We start from the raw sequence: 25,584 nt of genomic DNA, 5'->3' as shown, positions 1-25,584 counted from the left end.
CCAATATAGCATGACCTGAAAACTGGCTGTACCAATATAGCATGACCTGAAAACTGGCTGTACCAATATAGCATGACCTGAAAACTGGCTGTACCAATATAGCATGACCTGAAAACTGGCTGTACCAATATAGCATGACCTGAAAACTGGCTGTACCAATATAGCATGACCTGAAAACTGGCTGTACCAATATAGCATGACCTGAAAACTGGCTGTACCAATATAGCATGACCTGAAAACTGGCTGTACCAATATAGCCTGACCTGAAAACTGGCTGTACCAATATAACATGACCTGAAAACTGGCTGTACCAATATAGCCTGACAGGAAAACTGGCTGTACCAATATAGCATGACCTGAAAACTGGCTGTACCAATATAGCATGACCTGAAAACTGGCAGTACCAATATAGCATGACCTGAAAACTGGCAATACCAATATAGCCTGACCTGAAAACTGGCTGTACCAATATAACATGACCTGAAAACTGGCTGTACCAATATAGCCTGACAGGAAAACTGGCTGTACCAATATAGCATGACCTGAAAACTGGCTGTACCAATATAGCATGACCTGAAAACTGGCAGTACCAATATAGCATGACCTGAAAACTGGCTGTACCAATATAGCATGTCCTGTAAACTGTCTGTACCAATATAGCATGTCCTGTAAACTGTCTGAACCAATATAGCATGTCCTGTAAACTGTCTGTACCAATATAGCATGACCTTAAAACTAGCTGTACCAATAGAGCATGTCCTGTAAACTGGCTGTACCAATATAGCATGACCTGAAAACTGGCTGTACCAACATAGCATGACCTGAAAACTGGCTGTACCAACATAGCATGTCCTGTAAACTGTCTGTACCAATATAGCATGACCTGTAAACTGTCTGTACCAATATAGCATGTCCTGTAAACTGTCTGTACCAATATATCATGTCCTGTTAACTGTCTGTACGAATATAGCATGACCTTAAAACTGGCTGTACCAATATAGCATGTCCTGTAACCTGGCTGTACCAATATAGCATGACCTGTAAACTGGCTGTACCAATATAGCATGTCCTGTAAACTGGCTGTACCAATATAGCATGTCCTGTAAACTGGCTGTACCAATATAGCATGACCTGAAAACTGGCTGTACCAATATAGCATGACCTTAAAACTGAATGTACAAATATAGCATGACCTTAAAACTGGCTGTACCAATATAGCATGACCTTAAAACTGGCTGTACCAATATAGCATGACCTTAAAACTGGCTGTACCAATACAGCATGTCCTGTAAACTGGCTGTACCAATATAGCATGACCTTAAAACTGGCTGTAGCTACAAAGCCTGACCTTAAAACTGAATGTACCAATATAGCATGACCTTAAAACTGGCTGTACCAATATAGCATGTCCTGTAAACTGTCTGTACCAATATAGCATGTCCTGTGACCTGGCTGTACCAATCTAGCATGACCTGTAAACTGGCTGTACCAATAAAGCATGTCCTGTAAACTGGCTGTACCCATATAGCATGACCTTAAAACTGGCTGGACCAACAAAGCCTGACCTTAAAACTGAATGTACCAATATAGCATGTCCTGAAAACTGGCTGTACCAACATAGCCATTTGAAAAATGACTGTACTAATATAGCATGACCTTAAAAATGACTGTACTAATATAGCCTGACCTGAAAACTGGTAAAAATCCCGGTTTTTCCTTGTGGCTTGAAGTTCATCTTTGCCCACCTCTCCATCATATAACCATTGGTTATAGCTTGGTTTTGTTCCAAACCCGTTGCAATTTTGAGTTTCCACCCTTTTCCACTGTTAACATTTGACGCGAGGCATTTCTGGTCAGTCACGTACCGATTTATAGGATCAGGTTAAGACGTTACCTATTTAGTTTGTTTGGACAGAACGAAACTAATAGCTAAATCTTTTGAACGCAGGAATAATTTCAAAATTAATAGCATTAGGGTTAAATCGTGATATCATTTTCTTTCCTGTGATATGATGACAGAAAATTCACAAAGAAAGTAAAAGTACCAATAAATGTTCATATATCACATGTTTGCAACGGCTCTGACACCAGGTAACAGGTGATATATCTGTAGAAGCATGAGGATAATAAGTGGGAGAAATAGATAGAAGTTCCGTCGGAGATCGTCTGCCGTCCGCTCGATCGAGGGTGTGTCAAGATGTCCTTGTCATTGTGTCTCATTCGATAACTTTTTTGTAAAGAAGGAAGAAAAATAGTAACTAACTGGTGTTGTTTTTTTCGGTTTACGTTTAATTCTACAGTAAAACATTATACGGGAACGAAGGGTAACTCCGGATCTAACATGGATGTTCTTCCTCAGCGAACGTCTTCTCTCGTTTTCTATGTGAATGGGAAAAAGGTGAGTTTGGGTTTCTTGTTCGAAATGAACGAACGTAATTTATATTCATGTCATCAAGATAGTGTTTACGTTTCCTGTCAAGTTGTTTTCTTAATCAGGAAGTTTGAAGTTTCCATGTTATGATGTGCTTTGCCTGTATATATTTTTGTCTGTAAAACACCCCCGGGGTACGTGTCGCGTGCTATGTATTGTCCAGCCGTTGTGTTAACATACCTATGTGTTAGGTCCCTCACTCTGGCGAGCTATCCTAATACATGTACCAGTTATCACCAGGACAAACCACATATTGACAATTTGCAAAGTCACGAAATTCTATGTAACTGATCAGGCTGACAGTAAATCATCGTGCTCTTAATCAATTAACAAAACATAACCAATCCGTCGGTGGTCATGGTATAGGATCAAGATCGGCGATAGCCGGAATGATACCACGGATCGCGATAATAATTTATGATTTTTGGTCAATTTTCACAAGTGATAAACAAGCTGGTGGACCTTTATTAGCCCACCCCGATAAAATGTTTGCAGTCCTGCAACATTCTTATGCAGGAATTAGACAGGTAATAGGGTCTTATATTATCTTTATGTGTTTAAGCCGAGCTGTACACTCAGTATAGTTATCTAGGTTAGGTATTTGGCTGATATAGTGCTCTATAGATATCTAGGTAAGGCCAACACAGTAGTAGGTGTGTTTCAGGTAACATGCATGAAAAAAACAGGGTAGGTCGGCAGGCTATTTTTTTTTTTTTTTTTTCACAATTTTACAATGGTTATTGAATTGTCAAGAATAAGTCAGACTCCTAGAACAGGAAACAGTACATTTTAATGAGTGGCTATGAACTTTTCCTGGCTAATAAATTAATTTTAGACACAAGTAGGCGATGCAATCTCTAGGGTCGGCAGGGAAACCTAGGGTAGGTCGAGATACCTGAAACACACACCTTTCTTTTTTGGCCTAAGTCACAAGCCGACTTGACCTCTCTGAAAAATCGGAAGTATCAAGACGCCACCTGGGTAAATACCTGCCTGATATGGACGAGCATGCAGGTACGATAACCGACAAATATACACATACACCGTAGTCTTCCTTGTAAAGGTGCTGCCATTGTACGGATGGTATTCTCTGTACATTTGGATCATGTGTGGACCAATGAGTCAACTGTGCTTAAAATTTGAGTTAGAGAAAATAAAACAGCTTAGACAAGATTTAAACTCCATCTATAAAAAGTACACACACAAAAAAAAATAAAAAAATCACCAAAACAAGACCAAAAAATCATCGGTCATAACATTAACGTGTACTTATAATTCACCTGTAAGTAAAGAATACCTTTGTATATATAGTTACGTGTGTAAATAAAGCATATCTGTGTATATATAGTTACGTGTGTAAATAAAGCATACCTGTGTATATATAGTTACGTGTGTAAGTAAAGTATAGCTGTATCTACAATTCAAGCTACATATGTGTTGGTATAGTTACGCGTCTAGAAATAGGCTATATGTATCTACAAGTTACATGTGTAGATAAAGTCTATCTGTATCTACAGGCTACGTGTGTAGATATAGTGTATCTGTATCTACAGGCTACGTGTGTAGATATAGTGTATCTGTATCTACAGGCTACGTGTGTAGATATAGTTTATCTGTGTCTACAAGCTACATGTTTAGGTATAGTTACGTGTGTAGATATAGTTTATCTGTGTCTACAGGCTACGTGTGTAGATAAAGTTTATCTGTGTCTACAGGCTACGTGTGTAGATATAGTGTATCTATGTCTACAGGCTACGTGTGTAGATATAGTTTATCTGTGTCTACAGGCTACATGTTTAGGTATAGTTACGTGTGTAGATATAGTTTATCTTTGTCTACAGGCTACATGTTTAGGTATAGTTACGTGTGTATATATAGTTTATCTGTGTCTACAGGCTACATGTTTAGGTATAGTTACGTGTGTAGATATAGTGTATCTGTATCTACAGGCTTCATGTTTAGGTATAGTTGCGTGTGTAGATATAGTGCATCTGTGTCTACAGGCTTCATGTTTAGGTATAGTTACGGGTGTAGATATTCCGTCTTTGCGTATTGCAGAGTTATCTTCTCTTGAGAGCAGGTATTGCTTGTTACCATCCCCTCTCTGTCGTTTTGTCAGGTAAACTATCTCGTCACTGTCGTTTTGTTAGGTAAACCAGCTATTCCCTGTCGTTTTGACAGGTAAATCATCTCCTCTCTGTCGTTTAGTCAGGTAAATCGTCTATTCCCTGTCGTTTTGTCAGGTTAACCATCTACTCCCTGTCGTTTTCGCAGGTAAACCATCTCCTCTCTGTCGTTTTGTCAGGTAAACCATCTCCTCACTGTCGTTTTGTCAGGTAAACCATCTCCTCCCTGTCGTTTAGTCTGGTAAACCATCTATTCTCTGTCGTTTTGTCAGGTAAACCATCTCCTCACTGTCGTTTTGTCAGGTAAACCATCTCCTCCCTGTCGTTTAGTCTGGTAAACCATCTATTCCCTGTCGTTTTGTCAGGTAAACCATCTCCTCACTGTCGTTTTGTCAGGTAAACCATCTCCTCCCTGTCGTTTAGTCTGGTAAACCATCTATTCCCTGTCGTTTTGTCCGGTAAACCATCTCCTCACTGTCGTTTTGTCAGGTAAACCATCTCCTCCCTGTCGTTTAGTCTGGTAAACCATCTATTCCATGTCGTTTTGTCAGGTAAACCATCTCCTCACTGTCGTTTTATCTGGTAAACCATCTATTCCCTGTCGTTTTGTCAGGTAAACCGTCTCTTCACTGTCGTTTTGTCAGGTAAACCATCTCCTCACTGTCGTTTTGTTAGGTAAATCATCTATTCCCTGTGGTTTTGTCAGGTAAACCATCTCCCCCCTGTCGTTTTGTCAGGTAAACTATCTCCTCAATGTCGTTTTGTTAGGTAAATCGTCTCGTCTCTGTCGTTTTGTCAGGTAAACCATCTCCTCTCTGTCGTTTTGTCAGGTAAACCATCTCCTCACTGTCGTTTTGTCAGGTAAACCATCTCTTTCCTGTCGTTTTGTCAGGTATACCATATCTTCCCTGTCGTTCTGCAATGTATATCATCTATTCCTGCCGTTTTTTCAGGTTTACCATGGTAATGACGAGCGGTGAATAACACAGGAGTATATAGTGTAATTTCACCAACATAAACTACTACTTACTTGTAACAAGGTACTATAAAAAACATAATTAGGCATTGTGTGAATGTTTGCTTGGAAATTAGGGGTTTCCTAGTTATATTGAAAAATATGTGTATTCCATGGTCCTGTTGTTTGTGTGTTCAACATAATGACCACTTGTTATATATCAGCAAACATTTTACAGCAAAGAAGGCTATTTTCAATTTGTTTGACAACACCTAAGGGCTTCGTCTATATATCGAATAGAACACCTGAGGACATCGTCTATATAGCCAACAGAACACCCGAGGATATCGACTATATATCCAACAGAACACCCAAGGACATCGTCTATATATCCAACAGAACACCCGAGGACATCGTCTATATATCCATTAGACCACCCGAGAACATTGTCTTTATATCCAACAGAACACTCGAGGACATCGTCTATATATCCAACAGAACACCAGAGGCCATCGACTATATATCCAACAGAACACCCGAGGACATCGTCTATATATCCAACAGAACACCCGAGGACATCGTCTATATATCCAACAGAACTCTCGACGACATCGTCTATATTTCCAACAGAACACGAGAGGCCATCGTCTATATATCCAACAGAACACTCAAGGACATCGACTATATATCCATCAGAACACCCGAGGACATCGTCTATATATTCAACAGAACACCCGAGGACATCGTCTTTATATCCAACAGAACACCCGAGGACATCGTCTATATATCCAACAGAACACCCGAGGACATCGACTATATATCCAACAGAACACCCAGGCCATCGTCTATATATCCAACAGAACACTCAAGGACATCGACTATATATCCATCAGAACACCCGAGGACATCGTCTATATATCCAACAGACCACCCGAGGACATTGTCTATATATCCAGCTGAACACTGAAGGCATCGTCTATATATCCAACAGAACGCCCGAGGATATCGACTATATATCCAACAGAACACCCGAGGATATCGTCTATATATCCAACAGAACACCCGAGGATATCGTCTATATATACAACAGAACACCCGAGGAAATCGTCTATATATCCAACAGAACACCCGAGGACATCGTCTATATATCCAACAGAACACCCGAGGACATCGTCTATATATCCAACAGAACACCCGAGGACATCGTCTATATATCCAACAGAACACCCGAGGACATCGTCTATATATCCAACAGAACACCCGAGGACATCGTCTATATATCCAACAGAACACCCGAGGACATCGTCTATATATCCAACAGAACACCCGAGGACATCGTCTATATATCCAACAGAACACCCGAGGACATCGTCTATATATCCAACAGAACACCCGAGGACATCGTCTATATATCCAACAGAACACCCGAGGACATCGTCTATATATCCAACAGAACACCCGAGGACATCGTCTATATATCCAACAGAACACCCGAGGACATCGTCTATATATCCAACAGAACACCCGAGGACATCGTCTATATATCCAACAGAACACCCGAGGACATCGTCTATATATCCAACAGAACACCCGAGGACATCGTCTATATATCCAACAGAACACCCGAGGACATCGTCTATATATCCAACAGAACACCCGAGGACATCGTCTATATATCCAACAGAACACCCGAGGACATCGTCTATATATCCAACAGAACACCCGAGGACATCGTCTATATATCCAACAGAACACCCGAGGACATCGTCTATATATCCAACAGAACACCCGAGGACATCGACTATATATCCAACAGAACACCCGAGGACATCGACTATATATCCAACAGAACACCCGAGGACATCGTCTATATATCCAACAGAACACCCGAGGACATCGTCTATATATCCAACAGAACACCCGAGGACATCGTCTATATATCCAACAGAACACCCGAGGACATCGTCTATATATCCAACAGAACACCCGAGGACATCGTCTATATATCCAACAGAACACCCGAGGACATCGTCTATATATCCAACAGAACACCCGAGGACATCGTCTATATATCCAACAGAACACCCGAGGACATCGTCTATATATCCAACAGAACACCCGAGGACATCGTCTATATATCCAACAGAACACCCGAGGACATCGTCTATATATCCAACAGAACACCCGAGGACATCGTCTATATATCCAACAGAACACCCGAGGACATCGTCTATATATCCAACAGAACACCCGAGGACATCGACTATATATCCAACAGAACACCCGAGGACATCGACTATATATCCAACAGAACACCCGAGGACATCGTCTATATATCCAACAGAACACCCGAGGACATCGACTATATATCCAACAGAACACCCGAGGACATCGTCTATATATCCAACAGAACACCCGAGGACATCGTCTATATATCCAACAGAACACCCGAGGACATCGTCTATATATCCAACAGAACACCCGAGGACATCGTCTATATATCCAACAGAACACCCGAGGACATCGTCTATATATCCAACAGAACACCCGAGGACATCGTCTATATATCCAACAGAACACCCGAGGACATCGTCTATATATCCAACAGAACACCCGAGGACATCGTCTATATATCCAACAGAACACCCGAGGACATCGTCTATATATCCAACAGAACACCCGAGGACATCGTCTATATATCCAACAGAACACCCGAGGACATCGTCTATATATCCAACAGAACACCCGAGGACATCGTCTATATATCCAACAGAACACCCGAGGACATCGTCTATATATCCAACAGAACACCCGAGGACATCGTCTATATATCCAACAGAACACCCGAGGACATCGTCTATATATCCAACAGAACACCCGAGGACATCGTCTATATATCCAACAGAACACCCGAGGACATCGTCTATATATCCAACAGAACACCCGAGGACATCGTCTATATATCCAACAGAACACCCGAGGACATCGTCTATATATCCAACAGAACACCCGAGGACATCGTCTATATATCCAACAGAACACCCGAGGACATCGTCTATATATCCAACAGAACACCCGAGGACATCGTCTATATATCCAACAGAACACCCGAGGACATCGTCTATATATCCAACAGAACACCCGAGGACATCGTCTATATATCCAACAGAACACCCGAGGACATCGTCTATATATCCAACAGAACACCCGAGGACATCGTCTATATATCCAACAGAACACCCGAGGACATCGTCTATATATCCAACAGAACACCCGAGGACATCGTCTATATATCCAACAGAACACCCGACGACATCGACTATATATCCAACAGAACACCCGAGGACATCGTCTATATATCCAACAGAACTCCCGACGACATCGTCTATATATCCAACAGAACAACCAAGGACATCGTCTATATATCCAACAGAACACCCGACGACATCGTCTATATATCCAACAGAACACCCGAGGACATCGTCTATATATCCAACAGAACACCCGAGGATAGTGTCTGCATGTTATATAAACAGCAAAAAATCAATCTTCCTTATTTTAGAACAGTGAAGAATATCTTTGGCTAAAACAAGCATTACAGATGTATTATGTTCAATTTGATCTTCAATTTGATAAACTAGTGTGCTGTTGATAGTTGATAAACGAGTGTGTTGTTAATAATTGAAAAAAATGAGTGTTATGTTTTATTATTAAAAGACGAGTGTGCTGTTTATAACTGATAAACGAGTGTTGTGTTTATAATTGATTAACAAGTGTGATGTTGATAATTGATAAACGACTTTGTTGTTTATAATAGATAAACGAGTTTGTTGTTTATAATCGATAAACAAGTGTATTATTTATAATTGATAAACCAGTGTGTTGTTTATGATTTATAAACAAGTTTGTGTTTTATGATAGAATGACGAGTTTGTTGTTTATAATTGATAAACGAGTTTGTTGATTATAATTGATAAACCAGTGTGTTGTTTATAATTTATAAACAAGTTTGTGTTATATGATAGATTGACGAGTTTGTTGTTTATAATTGATAAACGAGTTTGTTGTTTATAATCGATTAACAAGTTTGTGTTTTATAATAGATAAACGAGGGTGTTGTTTTATAATAGATAAACTAGTGTGTTGTTTATAATCGATAATCAAATTTCTTAATAAACGTTAACCATGTTTTTGCAGGTTGTTGATCCTGATCCCGATCCAGAGACTACTCTTCTTCAGTTTTTACGCACAAAACGTATCCTTGAAAAGTTTGGTGCAATAACCATCCCACTTGACTTACTTAAAAGAGGATACACGGAAAATGAGCAGCAGTGACTTGAAATAGTTCAATCGCTGTAAAATGTAAAAATAAAGAAAAACATTCTGAATTTTAAACAGAGATGAAGCCCTTGATATCTAGATACAAAATAAGATAACAAAATGGGGTAGAAAAAGGTCTTAACCAAACAATTAAACTGTTTAGGTCTCAATGGCCAAAACTGTGTTTATAACGAATATTTTCATTATGGCAGAAACAAGTCGGACGTTAAATACACTTTACTGTCACGCATTGGTGTCCATCTGGGTTTATTCCTGTGTTCTAAATTGTATGTGGGTTTAATGTGTACTTTCATCAGGGTTTACTATGTACTTCCATCAGGGTTTACTGTGTACTTCCATCAGGGTTTATTGTGTACTTCCATCAGGGTTTACTGTGTACTTCCATCAGGGTTCACAGTGTACTTCCATCAGGGTTTACTGTGTACTTCCATCAGGGTTTACTGTTTGTCCTAGAGTTTCACCAGGGTTAAATATTTTACTTAAACCTTCAGGGTTTCATCTGGTTTTTCTGTTTTACTTAGATTTTTATTGCGGTTTAATGTTTTACTTTGACTTTCACCTTGGTTAACTGCTACCTACATTTTCTTCATGGTTTTGAAGTTGTACTCAGACTTTCACCTGGGCTTGATGTTTTATTTAGACTTTCACCTGGGCTTAATGTTTTATTTAGACTTTCATCTGGGCTTAATGTTTTATTTAGACTTTCATCTGGGCTTGATGTTTTATTTAGACTTTCATCTGGGATTAATGTTTTATTTAGACTCTCATCAAGGTTAAATATTGTACTGAGACTTTCATCAATGTTTAATATTGTACTGAGACTCTCATCAAGGTTAAATATTGTACTGAGACTTTCATCAATGTTTAATATTGTACTGAGACTCTCATCAAGGTTAAATATTGTACTGAGACTTTCATCAATGTTTAATATTGTACTGAGACTCTCATCAAGGTTAAATATTGTACTGAGACTTTCATCAATGTTTAATATTGTACCGAGACTTTCATCAAGGTTTGATATTGTACCGAGACTTTCATCAATGTTTAATATTGTACCGAGACTTTCATCAATGTTTAATATTGTACTGAGACTTTCATCAAGGTTTAATGTTGTACCGATACTTTCATCAAGATTAAATATTGTACTGATACTCTCATCAAGGTTTAATATTGTACTGAGACTTTCATCAAGGTTAAATATTGTACTGAGACTTTTATCAAGGTTAAATATTGTACTGAGACCTTCATCAATGTTAAATATTGTACTGAGACTTTCATCAAGGTTTAATTTTGTACTGAGACTCTCATCAAGGTTTGATATTGTACTGAGACTTTCATCAATGTTTAATATTGTACCAAGACTTTCATCAATGTTTAATATTGTACCGAGACTTTCATCAATGTTTAATATTGTACTGAGACTTTCATCAAGGTTTAATATTGTACTGAGACTTTCATCAATATTAAATATTGTACTGAGACTTTCATCAATGTTAAATATTGTACTGAGACTTTCATCAAGGTTTAATATTGTACCGAGACTTTCATCAAGGTTTGATATTGTACCGAGACTTTCATCAAGGTTTAATATTGTACTGAGACCCTCATCAAGGTTAAATATTGTACTGATACTTTCATCAAGGTTTAATATTGTACCGAGACTTTTATCAATGTTTAGAATTGTACTGAGACTCTCGTCAAGGTTAAATATTGTACCGAGACTTTCATCAAGGTTTAATATTTTACTGAGACTTTTATCAATGTTTAATATTGTACCGAGACTTTCATCAAGGTTTAATATTGTAACGAGACTTTCATCAATGTTTGATATTGTACCGAGACTTTCATCAATGTTTAATATTGTACCGAGACTTTCATCAATGTTTAATATTGTACCGAGACTTTCATCAAGGTTTGATATTGTACCGAGACTTTCATCAAAGTTTAATATCGTACTGAGACTCTCATCAATGTTTAATATTGTACTGAGACTCTCATCAAGGTTAAATATTTTACCGAGACTTTCATCAAGGTTTAATATTGTGCTGAGACTCTCATCAATGTTTAATAGTGTACCGAGACTTTCATCAACGTTTAATATTGTACTGAGACTCTCATCAATGTTTAATAGTGTACCGAGACTTTCATCAATGTTTAATATTGTACTGAGACTCTCATCAAGGTTAAATATTGTACCGAGACTTTCATCAAGGTTTAATATTTTACTGAGACTTTTATCAAGGTTAAATATTGTACCGAGACTTTCATCAAGGTTTGATATTGTACCGAGACTTTCATCAAAGTTTAATATCGTACTGAGACTCTCATCAATGTTTAATATTGTACTGAGACTTTCATCAAGGTTTAATATTTTACTGAGACTCTTATCAAGGTTTAATATTGTACCGAGACTTTCATCAATGTTTAATATTGTACTGAGACTTTCATCAAGGTTAAATATTGTACTGAGACTTTCATCAATGTTTAATATTGTACCGAGACTTTCATCAAGGTTTGATATTGTACCGAGACTTTCATCAATGTTTAATATTGTACTGAGACTCTCATCAAGGTTAAATATTGTACCGAGACTTTCATCAAGGTTTAATATTTTACTGAGACTTTTATCAAGGTTAAATATTGTACCGAGACTTTCATCAATGTTTGATATTGTACTGAGACTTTCATCAAGGTTAAATATTGTACTGAGACTTTCATCAATGTTTAATATTGTACCGAGACTTTCATCAAGGTTTGATATTGTACCGAGACTTTCATCAATGTTTAATATTGTACTGAGACTCTCATCAAGGTTAAATATTGTACCGAGACTTTCATCAAGGTTTAATATTTTACTGAGACTTTTATCAAGGTTTAATATTGTACCGAGACTTTTATCAAGGTTAAATATTTTACTGAGACTTTCATCAATGTTTAATATTGTACTGAGACTCTCATCAAGGTTAAATATTGTACCGAGACTTTCATCAAGGTTTAATATTTTTCTGAGACTTTTATCAAGGTTTGATATTGTACCGAGACTTTTATCAAGGTTAAATATTGTACTGAGACTCTTATCAAGGTTTAATATTGTACCGAGACTTTTATCAATGTTGACACTTTTACTTGTATACTTCCTGTGTCCTGTCTTTTATCCGTTTTCATATTGAACACTGACTTTCATCTGAGGGTAATATTTTACTTAGAATTTACTGTTTTGCTTTAATATAAAGGGGACCATCAATACAAATCAAGTAATGTTTACAAACAAGTCCTTATCCTATTAAAGTACGATTGACAGGGACAAAGCTCGGCTGTGGGGAGGGAGGATGTGGTGCGTGCACAGTGATGGTCTCCGCGTGCGACACTGTTAGCAACCAGGTCAGGTAAGCACCACGTACTATTTTGTCTTCTTTTTAATTTTTTTTGCCTGGCATTTGAAAAGATACACATTAAAGGTTAAAGAAAACGTTGTTATGACAGCCTTTGTCATACTCGGTAAAGCAATATTGAAAAATGGAATTTCTTTTCACGTATCCATGACAGCAGAGGCTGTAATGACTGTTGGTATTTTTGTCAAAATGAAAATGAAGTTTCAACAATCTTATATGATGTAGTAAAGATGCAAAAGGAACAATACAGAATATAGTAAGTTGCATTTTCTGTTGTTAGGCATTTTTCTGTCAATGCATGCTTGGCGCCGATTTGTTCACTGCACGGTCTAGCCATTACGACAGTGGAGGGTATAGGTAGCATCAAACATGGACTCCATCCGGTCCAAGTAGGTAACTTTGTGGACACACAAGTCAATGATCTAACCTACCCACATCCTCTACTTCGAGATATTTTCCAATAAAGCAATAAACATCGCGATTTCGTTTCATTCTCTGCTAAGACATATGTTCAAATTTCAATTCACTTCCAGACCTAACCTCAGACCTAACCTCAATATACTCCTTGGTGATATACGGTTGTGAGTTGGGAGTATCACACTGAACCAATGGATACATTGTAACCCTGGAAGAGACTTTTCAAACGGTTCATTTTATTGTAGGAGAAAATAGCCAAAGCTCATGGGTCACAGTGCGGGTTCTGCACCCCTGGAATCGTCATGTCCATGTACACCCTCCTAAGGAATATCACCAACCCTAGCATGAAGGACATGGAAAGTGCTTTTGAAGGTTTGTTGGTTATGTCAATCAATTCTACTTTAAAAAAAGGAATTGAGAAAACTTATTTCCCCTATACAAATTATGGATCTTTACTTGATAAATACTGACTTCGAGAAAACATGCTACCCCAGTTTTATGGATTCGATTTCTCTGTATAAAAGTCACACATTTTATCTGACTTCTATTGGTAGCTAGCTAATTGGTGTCTCTGAAGACCATTTAAACTCTATGGATGATTTATAGAGGTACATTTCTGCTTATACAGGTAATTTGTGTAGGTGCACAGGTTACAGACCTATACTTGAAGGGTTTAAGTCCTTCACAAAGGTAAGTCGTTTTTACAGTCCATAAACATAGAATTGTTGTCAGGTAAATTTAATTGTCCAGAAAGTGTAGCTTTAATTTTCTTTTCTTACAATGCAAAAAATTAGGAAGCCTTTAAAATATGTGGACTGTAGCAAGTGTTACGTGTTTATATCGACTACAGAAGGATAGGATAAGCCTCTTCCTACCTACTGGCCAGATACATCAGCCTGTGTTAGCAGGAGCCCGTGACGTTAACTGTCACGACGATGTACTACCTACTGGCCAGATACATCAGCATGTGTTAGCAGGGGCCCGTGACGTTAACTGTCACCTACTGGCCAGGTACATCAGCCTGTGTTAGCAGGGGCCCGTGGCGTTAACTGTCACGATGATGTACGGCCATAGTGTGTGGAACGGCTGGTATTATGTCTTACAACAGAATGTAAGTAATAACGGAAACATAGTAATGTTATACATGCTTTGCGATACTAAAGACTTCTGAATACTAAAAGTATGATTTTTGTCACTAAATTTATTATTTTTGTTAATGACGATTCGGTAAACTTATTTCTATAACTAAGGAAGCCTGTGCCCTGGGTACGGCCTGTTGTCGGAACCAGACTAAATCAAATGGAGATAGCAATTCAGACCGACGGACGGTGAATGGTTCGGTCGTCAGCACGTGTAATGGTGACGCTCTGGCATTGGTTAACGGAAACGGATTTGTGGATCACCAGGTAAAATCAAAATTTTAAGTATGATTATAAATGTGTTAACACATTCTTTAAAAACAATAACAAGGCAACCGTTATTTTGTTTCCGTTTAACTCTTTTAATCCTACCTTCAATTATAACTCATTACGTTTTCAGATCAACAAAATAAATTTCAAAGATTATGAGTGTATAGTTAACATATGTGCTTGGGGAATGTAGCAAGTTCCTGGTCGCGAAAGAACAGTTATATTTCAATGGACATTGAAAAGCAATATTTCAACAATGTCTGCGCTGTTCAAATCCGAGTTGTTTTAGCTTCTGGACTATAGCATAGTGGATCGATAACTAACTCCCGAGAGTGTGAATTCAAGGCAAAGCGGAGATATTGTCTATTAAACAAATTACCTTTATATAGATTGAATTAAGTAAAGGTATACTATATACATGTATCCTTGTATGTGAGGTTATTAAATAAAGTTGTGCACAAACTAAAATTAGAAATAGAGTTAAACGATGTAACAACACAGTCACACGCAATAAGGAAACCACATTTTACCTAAAAATATGTACAGGTAAAAAATTTAACTTGATACCAACATAACCGGTCCAGGGCGCTGTTTCTTTTGTATGCTTGACCGATTTAGATAAAAAGCAGTCTACCTTAACAGGTACCGATAACCCGATACCTCGGGTCAACAATGTGACTCTAGTATACATTGTGATGTATCTATATACTGTATGATATTGTGGCATATTTAACGTGAAGAAAAAAATTGTTTACCTTTTCAGTGCTACAGTTTCGCACTGTATATGATTTAGTCGTGGAGGAGATAACAAAGTGACAAACGCCTGAATCTTTAATTTAACCCCCATCCTTCTTTGAGTTGTCGTACCTCTCAAGACATAACATTTGAACATTAGATTAAACACATCAATTTGAACGAAAAAAGCCTTGCAGCAGTGTTAAATTCCTTTATACTCGACGATGTAGTAATTCAAACCACACTGGTACTCGCTGATAATTTTGCACTTTTTATTTTGTTTTGATTTGTGTCCTTATCAGCATCAATTATCGCATACACAATGTATCTATTCATTTGTAAATTGAATATCAAAAGTTTACCTCTTTATCAGGCGATGACCAATGGAGACAACCAGACAACAGACCTCTTGCCAGCAGACTCAACACAAGACCCGATCTTTCCACCGCAACTTAGGGTAAGGTCAACTTTCTATAAGCAAATACCCAGAGCAAGATAAAACTATCTGTAGGCAAAATTTCAGGGCAAGATCAAACTATAGGCAATATTATTCAAAATCTAAATTCAGATTCTACAACATATTTATTGTCAGCAGAAAGTAAACAGTGAGATTTATCATAGCATCTTTTTAATGCATTTTATTTCCTTTGGCTCGACTCAAGTCATTGCAATCTCATTACCTCAACAAACTGTAAACTTATTCCTTGAGTAACTTATTATTTGTCAGACAAGTGAGTATGATGACCAGTTCCTCTACTACAAAGGGGAGAGGGCAGTCTGGTATAGGCCAACATCACTGGACCAGCTGCTAGAACTTAAGGCTGTGCACCCAACTGCAAAACTGGTAATCGGCAACACAGAAATCGGTTAGTAAACTGGACTTATTTTCTAGTTAGGTCTACACTAAATTGTTTTGGAAAGACATAGGGAACTGCAGATCTGTTTTATCTCATTTGGATCATTTTAGTTATAAATACATTTATAATCACTGGAAGGGGACATTCACTTAATCGACACTGAAATATTGAAGAACAACAGTGTCAAGTCTATTAAGTCAGCATTAATGTTGAATTTCTGAATTTCTTTTCCGCGAACTATGATAAAGCAAGCCAAGCTGTTGAAGTTTCAAATTCATCCCATTTCATTTTAACAAATTGTATTCATGATGTTATATGAATAGTATTGAACAACAGGCTTATACGCCTATATCAGTTCTCTCCTTCAAAAGCATATTTCATGGTTTAACCTTTGATAATAAAATGTTACGTTTTGATTAATTTTCTATAATTATCTTTTTTCTGGATTAAGTTTTAATAATATATTTCAGGAGTTGAAATAAAGTTCAAGAACATGCATTACCCTGTAATGATTGCGCCTACTCACATACCAGAGCTACGGAGTGTGGTCACTGTCGGTGATGGCATCCTATTTGGGGCCTCTGTCACTCTCACCCAGCTTAATGAAACTCTCAACGGTGCTATAGACACAATGCCAGGTATTTATCTAGAATGATACTTGTCAAAGTTCAAACACCTGTTAGTATTGGTTAAAAGTCAATTATAATTGTTACTATAGATACAATGTACTATTTTAAGTTAAAGTTCCAGTTCAGTATATATTTTGTTAATTTTTCTAGTCTAGTCTAGCCTAGTTCAATAAGCATCGACTGCTAACATAGGTTAGACATCAACGCATTATGCTCTTTGAAATTTAGATCAAAGCAATACCAACCTTACAATTACAGTATATAGTGATACCTGTATTACATGTAACTGACATCATGTGTAACAGAACATATTGGTCAGATTAACCTGTCTGATGCGTCACCCTGTGTGACAACATATTGGTCAGATTAACCTGTCTGATGTATCACCCTGTGTGACAGAACATATTGGTCAGATTAAATTTTCTGATGCGTCACCCTGTGTGACAACATATTTGTCCGATCAACCTGTCTGATGTGTCACTCTGTGCGACAGGCCATATTGGTCAGATTAACCTATCCGATGCGTCACCCTGTGTGACAACACATTGGTCCGATTAACCTGTCTGATGGGACACCCTGTGTGACAGAACATAATGGTCAGATTAACCTATCTGATGCGTCACCCTCTGCGACAACATATTGCTCCGATCAACCTGTCTGATGTGACCCTCTGTGTGAAAGAACATATTGGACAGATTAACCTATCTGATGCGTCTCCCTCTGCGACAACATATTGCTCCGATCAACCTGTCTGATGTGACCCTCTGTGTGAAAGAACATATTGGACAGATTAACCTATCTGATGCGTCATGCTGTGTGACAGCGTATTGGTCCGATTAACCTGTCTGAGGTGACACCCTGTGTGACGGAACATATTGGTCGGATAAACTTTTCTGATGAGTCACCCTGTGTGACAACATATTTGTCCGATCAACCTGTCTGATGTGTCACTCTGTGCGACAGGCCATATTGGTCAGATTAACCTATCTGATGAGTCACCCTGTGTAACAACATATTGGTCCGATTAACCCGTCTGATGTGACACCCTGTGTGAAACAAATATTGGTCATATTAACCTGTTTGATGTGTCACCCTGTGGGACAGAACATATTTGTCAGATAAACCTGTCTGATGTGACAACCTGTGTGACAGAACAATTGGTCGGATAAACTTTTCTGATGAGTCACCCTGTGTGCCAACATATTGGTCCGATCAACCTGTCTGATGTGTCACTCTGTGTGACAGAACATATTGGTCAGATAAACTATTCTGATGAGTCACCCAGTGTGACAACATATTGGTCCGATCAACATGTCTACTGACATCATGTGTAACAGAACATATTGGTCAGATTAACCTATCTAATGCGTCACCCTGTGTGACAACACATTGGTCCGATTAACCTGTCTGATGTGACACCATGTGTGACAACATTTTGGTCAGATAAACCTGTCTGATGTGGTCCGATCAACCTGTCTGATGTGCCACTCTGTGTGAAAGAACATATTGGACAGATTAACCTATCTGATGCGTCATCCTGTGTGACAACATATTGGTCCGATCAACCTGTCTGATGTGACACTCTGTGTGAAAGAACATATTGGTCAGATTAACCTATCTGATGCGTCACCCTGTGTGACAACATATTGGTCCGATTAACCTGTCTGATGTGACACCCTGTGTGACAGAACATATTGGTCGGATAAACTTTTCTGATGCGTCCCCCTGTTCGACAACATATTGGTCCGATCAACCTGTCTTATGTGACACTCTGTGTGACAGAACATATTGGTCAGATTAACCTATCTGATGCGTCACCCTGTGTGACAGAACATATTGGTCAGATTGACGTTTCTGATGTGTCACCCTGTGGGACAGAACATATTTGTCAGATAAACCTGTCTGATGTGACAACCTGTGTGACAGAACATATTGGTAAGATTAACCTATCTGATGCGTCACACTGTGTGACAACATATTGGACCGATCAACCTGTCTGATGTGACACTCTGTATGAAAGAACATATTGGTCAGATTATCCTGTCTGATGTGTCACCCTGCCTGACAGAACATATTGGTCAGATTAACCTGTCTAATGTGTCACCCTGTGTGACAACATATTGGTCCGATCAACCTGTCTGATGTGTCGCCCTGTGTGACAGAACATATTGGTCAGATTAAATTTTCTGATGCGTCACCCTGTGTGACAGAACATATTGGTCAGATTGACTTTTCTGATGTGTCACCCTGTGTGACAACATATTGGTCCGATCAACCTGTCTGATGTATCACCCTGTGTGACAGAACATATTGGTAAGAATAACCTGTCTGATGTGACACTCTGTGTGACAGAATATATGGGTCAGATTAACTTTTCTGATGTGACACCCTGTGTGACAGAACATATTGGTCAGATTAACCTGTCTGATGTGACACCATGTGTGACAACATTTTGGTCAGATAAACCTGTCTGATGTGACACTCTGTGTGACAGAAGATATTGGTCCGATCAACCTGTCTGATGTGACACCATGTGTGACAGAACATATTGGTCATATTAACTTTTCTGATGTGACACCCTGTGTGACAGGAGATATTGGTCAGATTAACCTGTCTGATGTGTCACCCTGTGTGACAACATATTGGTCCGATCAACATGTCTGATGTATCACCCTGTGTGACAGAAAATATTGGTCAGATTAACCTGTCTGATGTGACACCATGTGTGACAACATTTTGGTCAGATTTATCTGTCTTATGTGACACACTGTGTGAAAATATATTGGTCAGATTAACCTGTCTGATCTGACACCCTGTGTGAAAACATACTGGTCAGATTAACCTTTTTTATGTGACACTCTGTGTGACAGAACATATTGGTCAGACAAACCTGTCTGATGTGACACCCTGTGTGACAATATATTGTTCAGATTAACCTGTTTGATCTGAACATATTTGTCAGATAAACCTGTCTGATGTGTCACCCTGTCTGACATAACATATTGGTCAGATTAAGCTATCTGATATGTGACACCCTGTGTGAAAACATACTGGTCAGATTAACCTGTTTTATGTGACACTCTGTGTGAAAGAACATATTGGTCAGAGAAACCGGTCTGATGTGACACCCTGTGTGACAGAACATATTGGTCAGATTAAGCTATCTGATGTGTCACCCTGTGTGACAGAACATATTGGTCTGATTAAGCTATCTGATGTGTCACCCTGTCTGACAGAACATATTGGTCAGATTAACCTGTCTGATGTGACAACCTGTGTGACAGAACATTTTGGTAAGATTAACCTGTCTGATGTGACAACCTGTGTGTCAGAACATATTGGTCAGACAAACCTGTCTGATGTGACACTCTGTGTGACAGAACATATTGGTCTGATTAAGCTATCTGATGTGTCACCCTGTCTGACAGAACATATTCGTCAGATAAACCTGTCTGATGTGTCACCCTGTGGGACAGAACAAATTTGTCAGATAAACCTGTCTGATGTGACACTCTGTGTGACAGAACATATTGGTCAGACAAACCTGTCTGATGTGACACCCTGTGTGAAACAAATATTGGTCAGATTAACCTGTTTGATGTGTCACCCTGTGGGACAGAACATATTTGTCAGATAAACCTGTCTGATGTGACAACCTGTGTGACAGAACATATTGGTCAGATAAACCTGTCTGATGTGACACCCTGTGTGAAACAAATATTGGTCATATTAACCTGTTTGATGTGTCACCCTGTGGGACAGAACATATTTGTCAGATAAACCTGTCTGATGTGTCACCCTGCCTGACAGAACATATTGGTCAGATTAACCTGTCTAATGTGTCACCCTGTGTGACAGAACATATTTGTCAGATAAACCTGTCTGATGTGTCACCCTGTCTGACAGAACATATTCGTCAGATAAACCTGTCTGATGTGTCACCCTGTGTGACAGAACATTTTGGTAAGATTAACCTGTCTGATGTGACAACCTGTGTGACAGAACATATTGGCCAGATAAACCTGTCTGATGTGACACTCTGTGTGACAGAACTTATTGGTCAGATTACCCTGTCTGATGTGACACCATGTGTGACAGAACATTTTGGTCAGATTAACCTGTCTTATGTGACAACCTGTGTGACAGAACATATTGTTCAGATAAACCTGTCTGATGTGACACTCTGTGTACCAGAACTTATTGGTCAGATTAACCTGTCTGATGTGACACTCTGTGTGAAACAAATATTGGTCATATTAACCTGTCTGATGTGACACCCTGTGTTAAACAAATATTGGTCATATTAACCTGTCTGATGTGACACCCTGTGTGAAACAAATATTGGTCATATTAACCTGTTTGATGTGTCACCCTGTGGGACAGAACATATTGGTCAGATTAACCTGTCTAATGTGTCACCCTGTGTCACAGAACATTTTGGTCAGATTAACCTGTCTTATGTGACAACCTGTGTGACAGAACATATTGTTCAGATAAACCTGTCTGATGTGACACTCTGTGTGAAACAAATATTGGTCATATTAACCTGTCTGATGTGACACCCTGTGTTAAACAAATATTGGTCATATTAACCTGTCTGATGTTTCACCCTGTGGGACAGAACATATTGGTCAGATTAACCTGTCTAATGTGTCACCCTGTGTGACAGAACATTTTGGTCAGATTAACCTGTCTTATGTGACAACCTGTGTGACAGAACATATTGGTCAGATAAACCTGTCTGATGTGACACTCTGTGTAACAGAACTTATTGGTCAGATTAACCTGTCTGATGTGACACCATGTGTGATAGAACATTTTGGTCAGATTAACTTGTCTGATGTGACACCATGTGTGACAACGTACTGGTCAGATTAACCTGTTTTATGTGACACTCTGTGTAACAGAACATATTGGTCAGATAAACCTGTCTGATGTGACCCTCTGTGTAACAGAACATATTGGTCAGATTAACCTGTCTGATGTGACACCATGTGTGACAGAACATATTGGTCAGATAAACCTGTCTAATGTGACACCCTGTGTGACCGAACATATTGGTCATATTTACCTGTCTGATGTGACACCCTGTGTGACAACATATTGGTCCTGATGACATGAAGATTTCCCTGTCTATTGGTCAAATGAAAACAACGTAATCCAAATACTCATAAAACAGTAAGAAAATACGTATAATGTATGTTAACAAGTAAAATTTGAGTTGAGGAGTTTTTATTGTGAACACTTTGGTTATTCTACCTTTACAAAGATGATAATAAACAATTGGTCAGCACATGATCTGCAGTATTAAGACCAAATGGTCATCACAGGGTTTGCAGTGCCAAATGGTCAGCGCAGGGTCTGCAGTTTTAAGAGCAACTGGCAGCAGTGTGTTCGAAGAAACTCAACTGCCTTTAATTGATCAATTTGTATACTGAATGTATCAGACAAAGATTAGGTCATCATCAGGCACAAACACTGAAATCGATTCTCAATCTGATATTTTTCAGAACACAAGACTGGTATATTCAAAGCTATTGTGGAAATGTTACGCTGGTTCGCGGGTCACCAAATAAGGAATGTTGCTGTAAGTTAACAATGCTAACATGATTTTACTTTGGTAAAAAAAAATGAAAAAAGTGTTTAAAGTTTCTACAAAGTATGTCCACCGTCACATTGTTTTTTTCTTTTGTAGATATTTTAATTTAACTATATATTCTAATGAATTACATAAAGATGGTAAAGTAATAAGACTGACAGGGTTACCAAATAGCTTCCATATTTCTTCATTGATGGTTACCTTGTGATTCAGGCTATTGGAGGGAACATCATGACTGCCAGTCCGATCTCCGACCTCAATCCTCTGTTCATGGCAGCCGGGGTTATGTTACAAGTGGCCTCTAAAGGTGAGCGATCTGTAAGGAAATTCCAGTATTACATTTCCTGATTATATTATTTATTAGATTTTGGAGAGCAAAACTTATTCAAATTCTGAGTATTGTATCAGTTTTAAAATGTTTAGTTAACCCACATCTTGTGATCTTTATCTTAGCAGTCTTCGAGTTGTATTAATAAACTTGCCTCGCATGGTCTCTTTCTAATGATGAATAAAATCAATCATCGATATATTTTTTATCTTAAATATAGTAACACTGATCCCATTTAATAAGATAATAGTATGAAATGCCATAGTTCAGTCAAGCCCATACAATGAATTACCGGTACATACAATAGAATCTTAGCAAATAACAAGACGGATGAAATTCCGCTAATTTCATTGTAAAAATTGCGAATGAAAAGTCAGTAGTCTCGTTCAAAAATAGAAAGGCTTGAAAATGATGTTTAGTGTATTGTAAAGCATTTTATCATGTCGTTCAATCAGTACAAAGTATCGATGTAACCACTAAAGTAGGTTTGATGCAAAATACCATTGTAGTCATAAAGTACGTTTAATAAATGTATATGATTTTATATAAAGGTGAAAGACGGACCATTAAAATGGACGAACATTTCTTCCTTGGCTACCGGAGACCTGCAGTACATGCTGATGAAGTGTTGGTGTCATTGACGATCCCATTTACACAGGAGGTCAGTCTAGTGATATTGTTTACGTGATCCGGAATCTATTTAATCTTCTAGCTTGCTATTCTCCATGATTCCTGATGTCGATCATTCATCTTAATGGCGTGATCATTTATCAGAGTAAAAGGTGATATAAAATATGTGATGATAAGTCACATTTGATATAAAGTTAAAAAAATACTTTTAAGAAGCCTTTCTTTAATTACTTTATACAAATCTCCCGTCTTCATATAGAGCATCAGGTTCACTGAGAACACTTTGGAGAGATTATAATTTCCATAGGTTAGCATGAACATGTTATTTCCTCATGTGAATGATTTTGTAAAATGGCAACGTGAATTCCTTCTTAACTGGCAAAACATGTGAAATGTATTTTAAGAACTTAAAAGGATTTCATATCAAATATTCGATATAAATCAAATAAATTACGTAAAATATGTAGAGAAGAATGGTGTTTTAGGAAAACCCAATATTTATATCAATACTAAAATGAACATAAAGTGGAATCCACTGAATTTGTCATTTATGGATGGATGTCACAATGATTTTACCAAGATTAAAAGGTAAAGGGTGAAGGGGAAGAGGAGAAGGAAATGGGATAAAATTGGGCATGGATCAATAGGGAATAAGGGGTGCAAGGAGGCAATGCGACGCATTATGGATAAGAAGAAACAGGGGATAAGGGACACAGGGGGCAAAAAAGGATGCAATTGGGTAAAGTGTTACCGGAGACAAAGTGCAAAAGGGCAAGAAGACGCAATGACAAGAGGGGGTTAGGGGGATGTAAGGAGAGGGTGGCAATGACAAGAGGGGGTTGTAAGGAGAGGGTGGCAATGACAAGAGGGGGAAAGGGGGTTGGAAGGAGAGAGGGGCAATGACAACAGGGGGTTAGGGGGATGTAAGGAGAGGGTGGCAATGACAAGAGGGGGAAAGGGGGTTGTAAGGAGAGGGTGGCAATGACAACAGGGGGTTAGGGGGATGTAAGGAGAGAGGGGCAATGACAAGAGGGGGTTAGGGGTTGTAAGGAGAGAGTGGCAATAACAAGAGGGGGTTAGGGGGATTTAAGGAGAGGGTGGCAATGACAAGAGGGGGTTGTAAGGAGAGGGTGGCAATGACAAGAGAGGGTTAGGGGGATGTAAGGAGAGGGTGGCAATAACAAGAGGGGGTGAGGGGGATGTAAGGAGAGGGTGGCAATGACAAGAGGGGGAAAGGGGGTTGGAAGGAGAGAGGGGCAATGACAACAGGGGGTTAGGGGGATGTAAGGAGAGAGGGGCAATGACAAGAGGGGGTTAGGGGTTGTAAGGAGAGAGTGGCAATAACAAGAGGGGGTTAGGGGGATTTAAGGAGAGGGTGGCAATAACAAGAGGGGGTTAGGGGGATTTAAGGAGAGGGTGGCAATAACAAGAGGGGGTGAGGGGGATGTAAGGAGAGAGTGGCAATGACAACAGGGGGTTAGGGGGATGTAAGGAGAGGATGGCAATGACAACAGGGGGTTAGGGGGATGTAAGGAGAGAGTGGCAATGACAAGAGGGGGTTAGGGGGATGTAAGGAGAGGATGGCAATGACAACAGGGGGTTAGGGGGATGTAAGGAGAGGGTGGCAATGACAAGAGGGGGAAAGGGGGTTGTAAGGAGAGAGTGGCAATGACAAGAGGGGGTAAGGGGGTTGTAAGGAGAGGGTGGCAATGACAAGAGGGGGTTAGGGGTTGTA

At 38.9% G+C, this 25,584-nt stretch overlaps 1 protein-coding gene across 2 annotated transcripts in view; it reads left to right on the top strand.

Moving 5' to 3' along the window:
• Positions 1 to 24,105, top strand: part of LOC110456297 (xanthine dehydrogenase-like) — a 28,534-nt gene extending 4,429 nt beyond the window's left edge. Inside the window, exons 2-14 of one of the 2 annotated variants that reach the window (XM_021506944.1) lie at positions 2,301 to 2,398; positions 9,710 to 9,767; positions 13,143 to 13,239; positions 13,526 to 13,634; positions 13,908 to 14,034; positions 14,291 to 14,352; positions 14,913 to 15,068; positions 16,180 to 16,263; positions 16,534 to 16,672; positions 17,134 to 17,301; positions 22,803 to 22,879; positions 23,105 to 23,198; positions 23,771 to 24,105. In XM_021506944.1, the coding sequence (XP_021362619.1) occupies positions 2,342 to 2,398; positions 9,710 to 9,767; positions 13,143 to 13,239; positions 13,526 to 13,634; positions 13,908 to 14,034; positions 14,291 to 14,352; positions 14,913 to 15,068; positions 16,180 to 16,263; positions 16,534 to 16,672; positions 17,134 to 17,301; positions 22,803 to 22,879; positions 23,105 to 23,198; positions 23,771 to 23,907 (1,365 nt within the window). In that variant the 5' untranslated portion in view covers positions 2,301 to 2,341 and the 3' untranslated portion in view covers positions 23,908 to 24,105. The remainder of the gene's footprint in view (positions 1 to 2,300; positions 2,399 to 9,709; positions 9,768 to 13,142; positions 13,240 to 13,525; positions 13,635 to 13,907; positions 14,035 to 14,290; positions 14,353 to 14,912; positions 15,069 to 16,179; positions 16,264 to 16,533; positions 16,673 to 17,133; positions 17,302 to 22,802; positions 22,880 to 23,104; positions 23,199 to 23,770) is intronic. The other variant, XM_021506945.1, reaches the window with a different exon arrangement.
• Positions 24,106 to 25,584: the final 1,479 nt, after the last annotated feature.

The sequence above is a fragment of the Mizuhopecten yessoensis genome, unplaced genomic scaffold, assembly GCF_002113885.1.
Source record: "Mizuhopecten yessoensis strain PY_sf001 unplaced genomic scaffold, ASM211388v2 scaffold8637, whole genome shotgun sequence".
In the NCBI taxonomy this organism is placed as follows: Eukaryota; Metazoa; Mollusca; class Bivalvia; order Pectinida; family Pectinidae; genus Mizuhopecten; species Mizuhopecten yessoensis.
The sequence above is the reverse complement of the archived record's forward strand: the minus strand, read 5'-3'. Positions and strand labels throughout refer to the sequence as shown.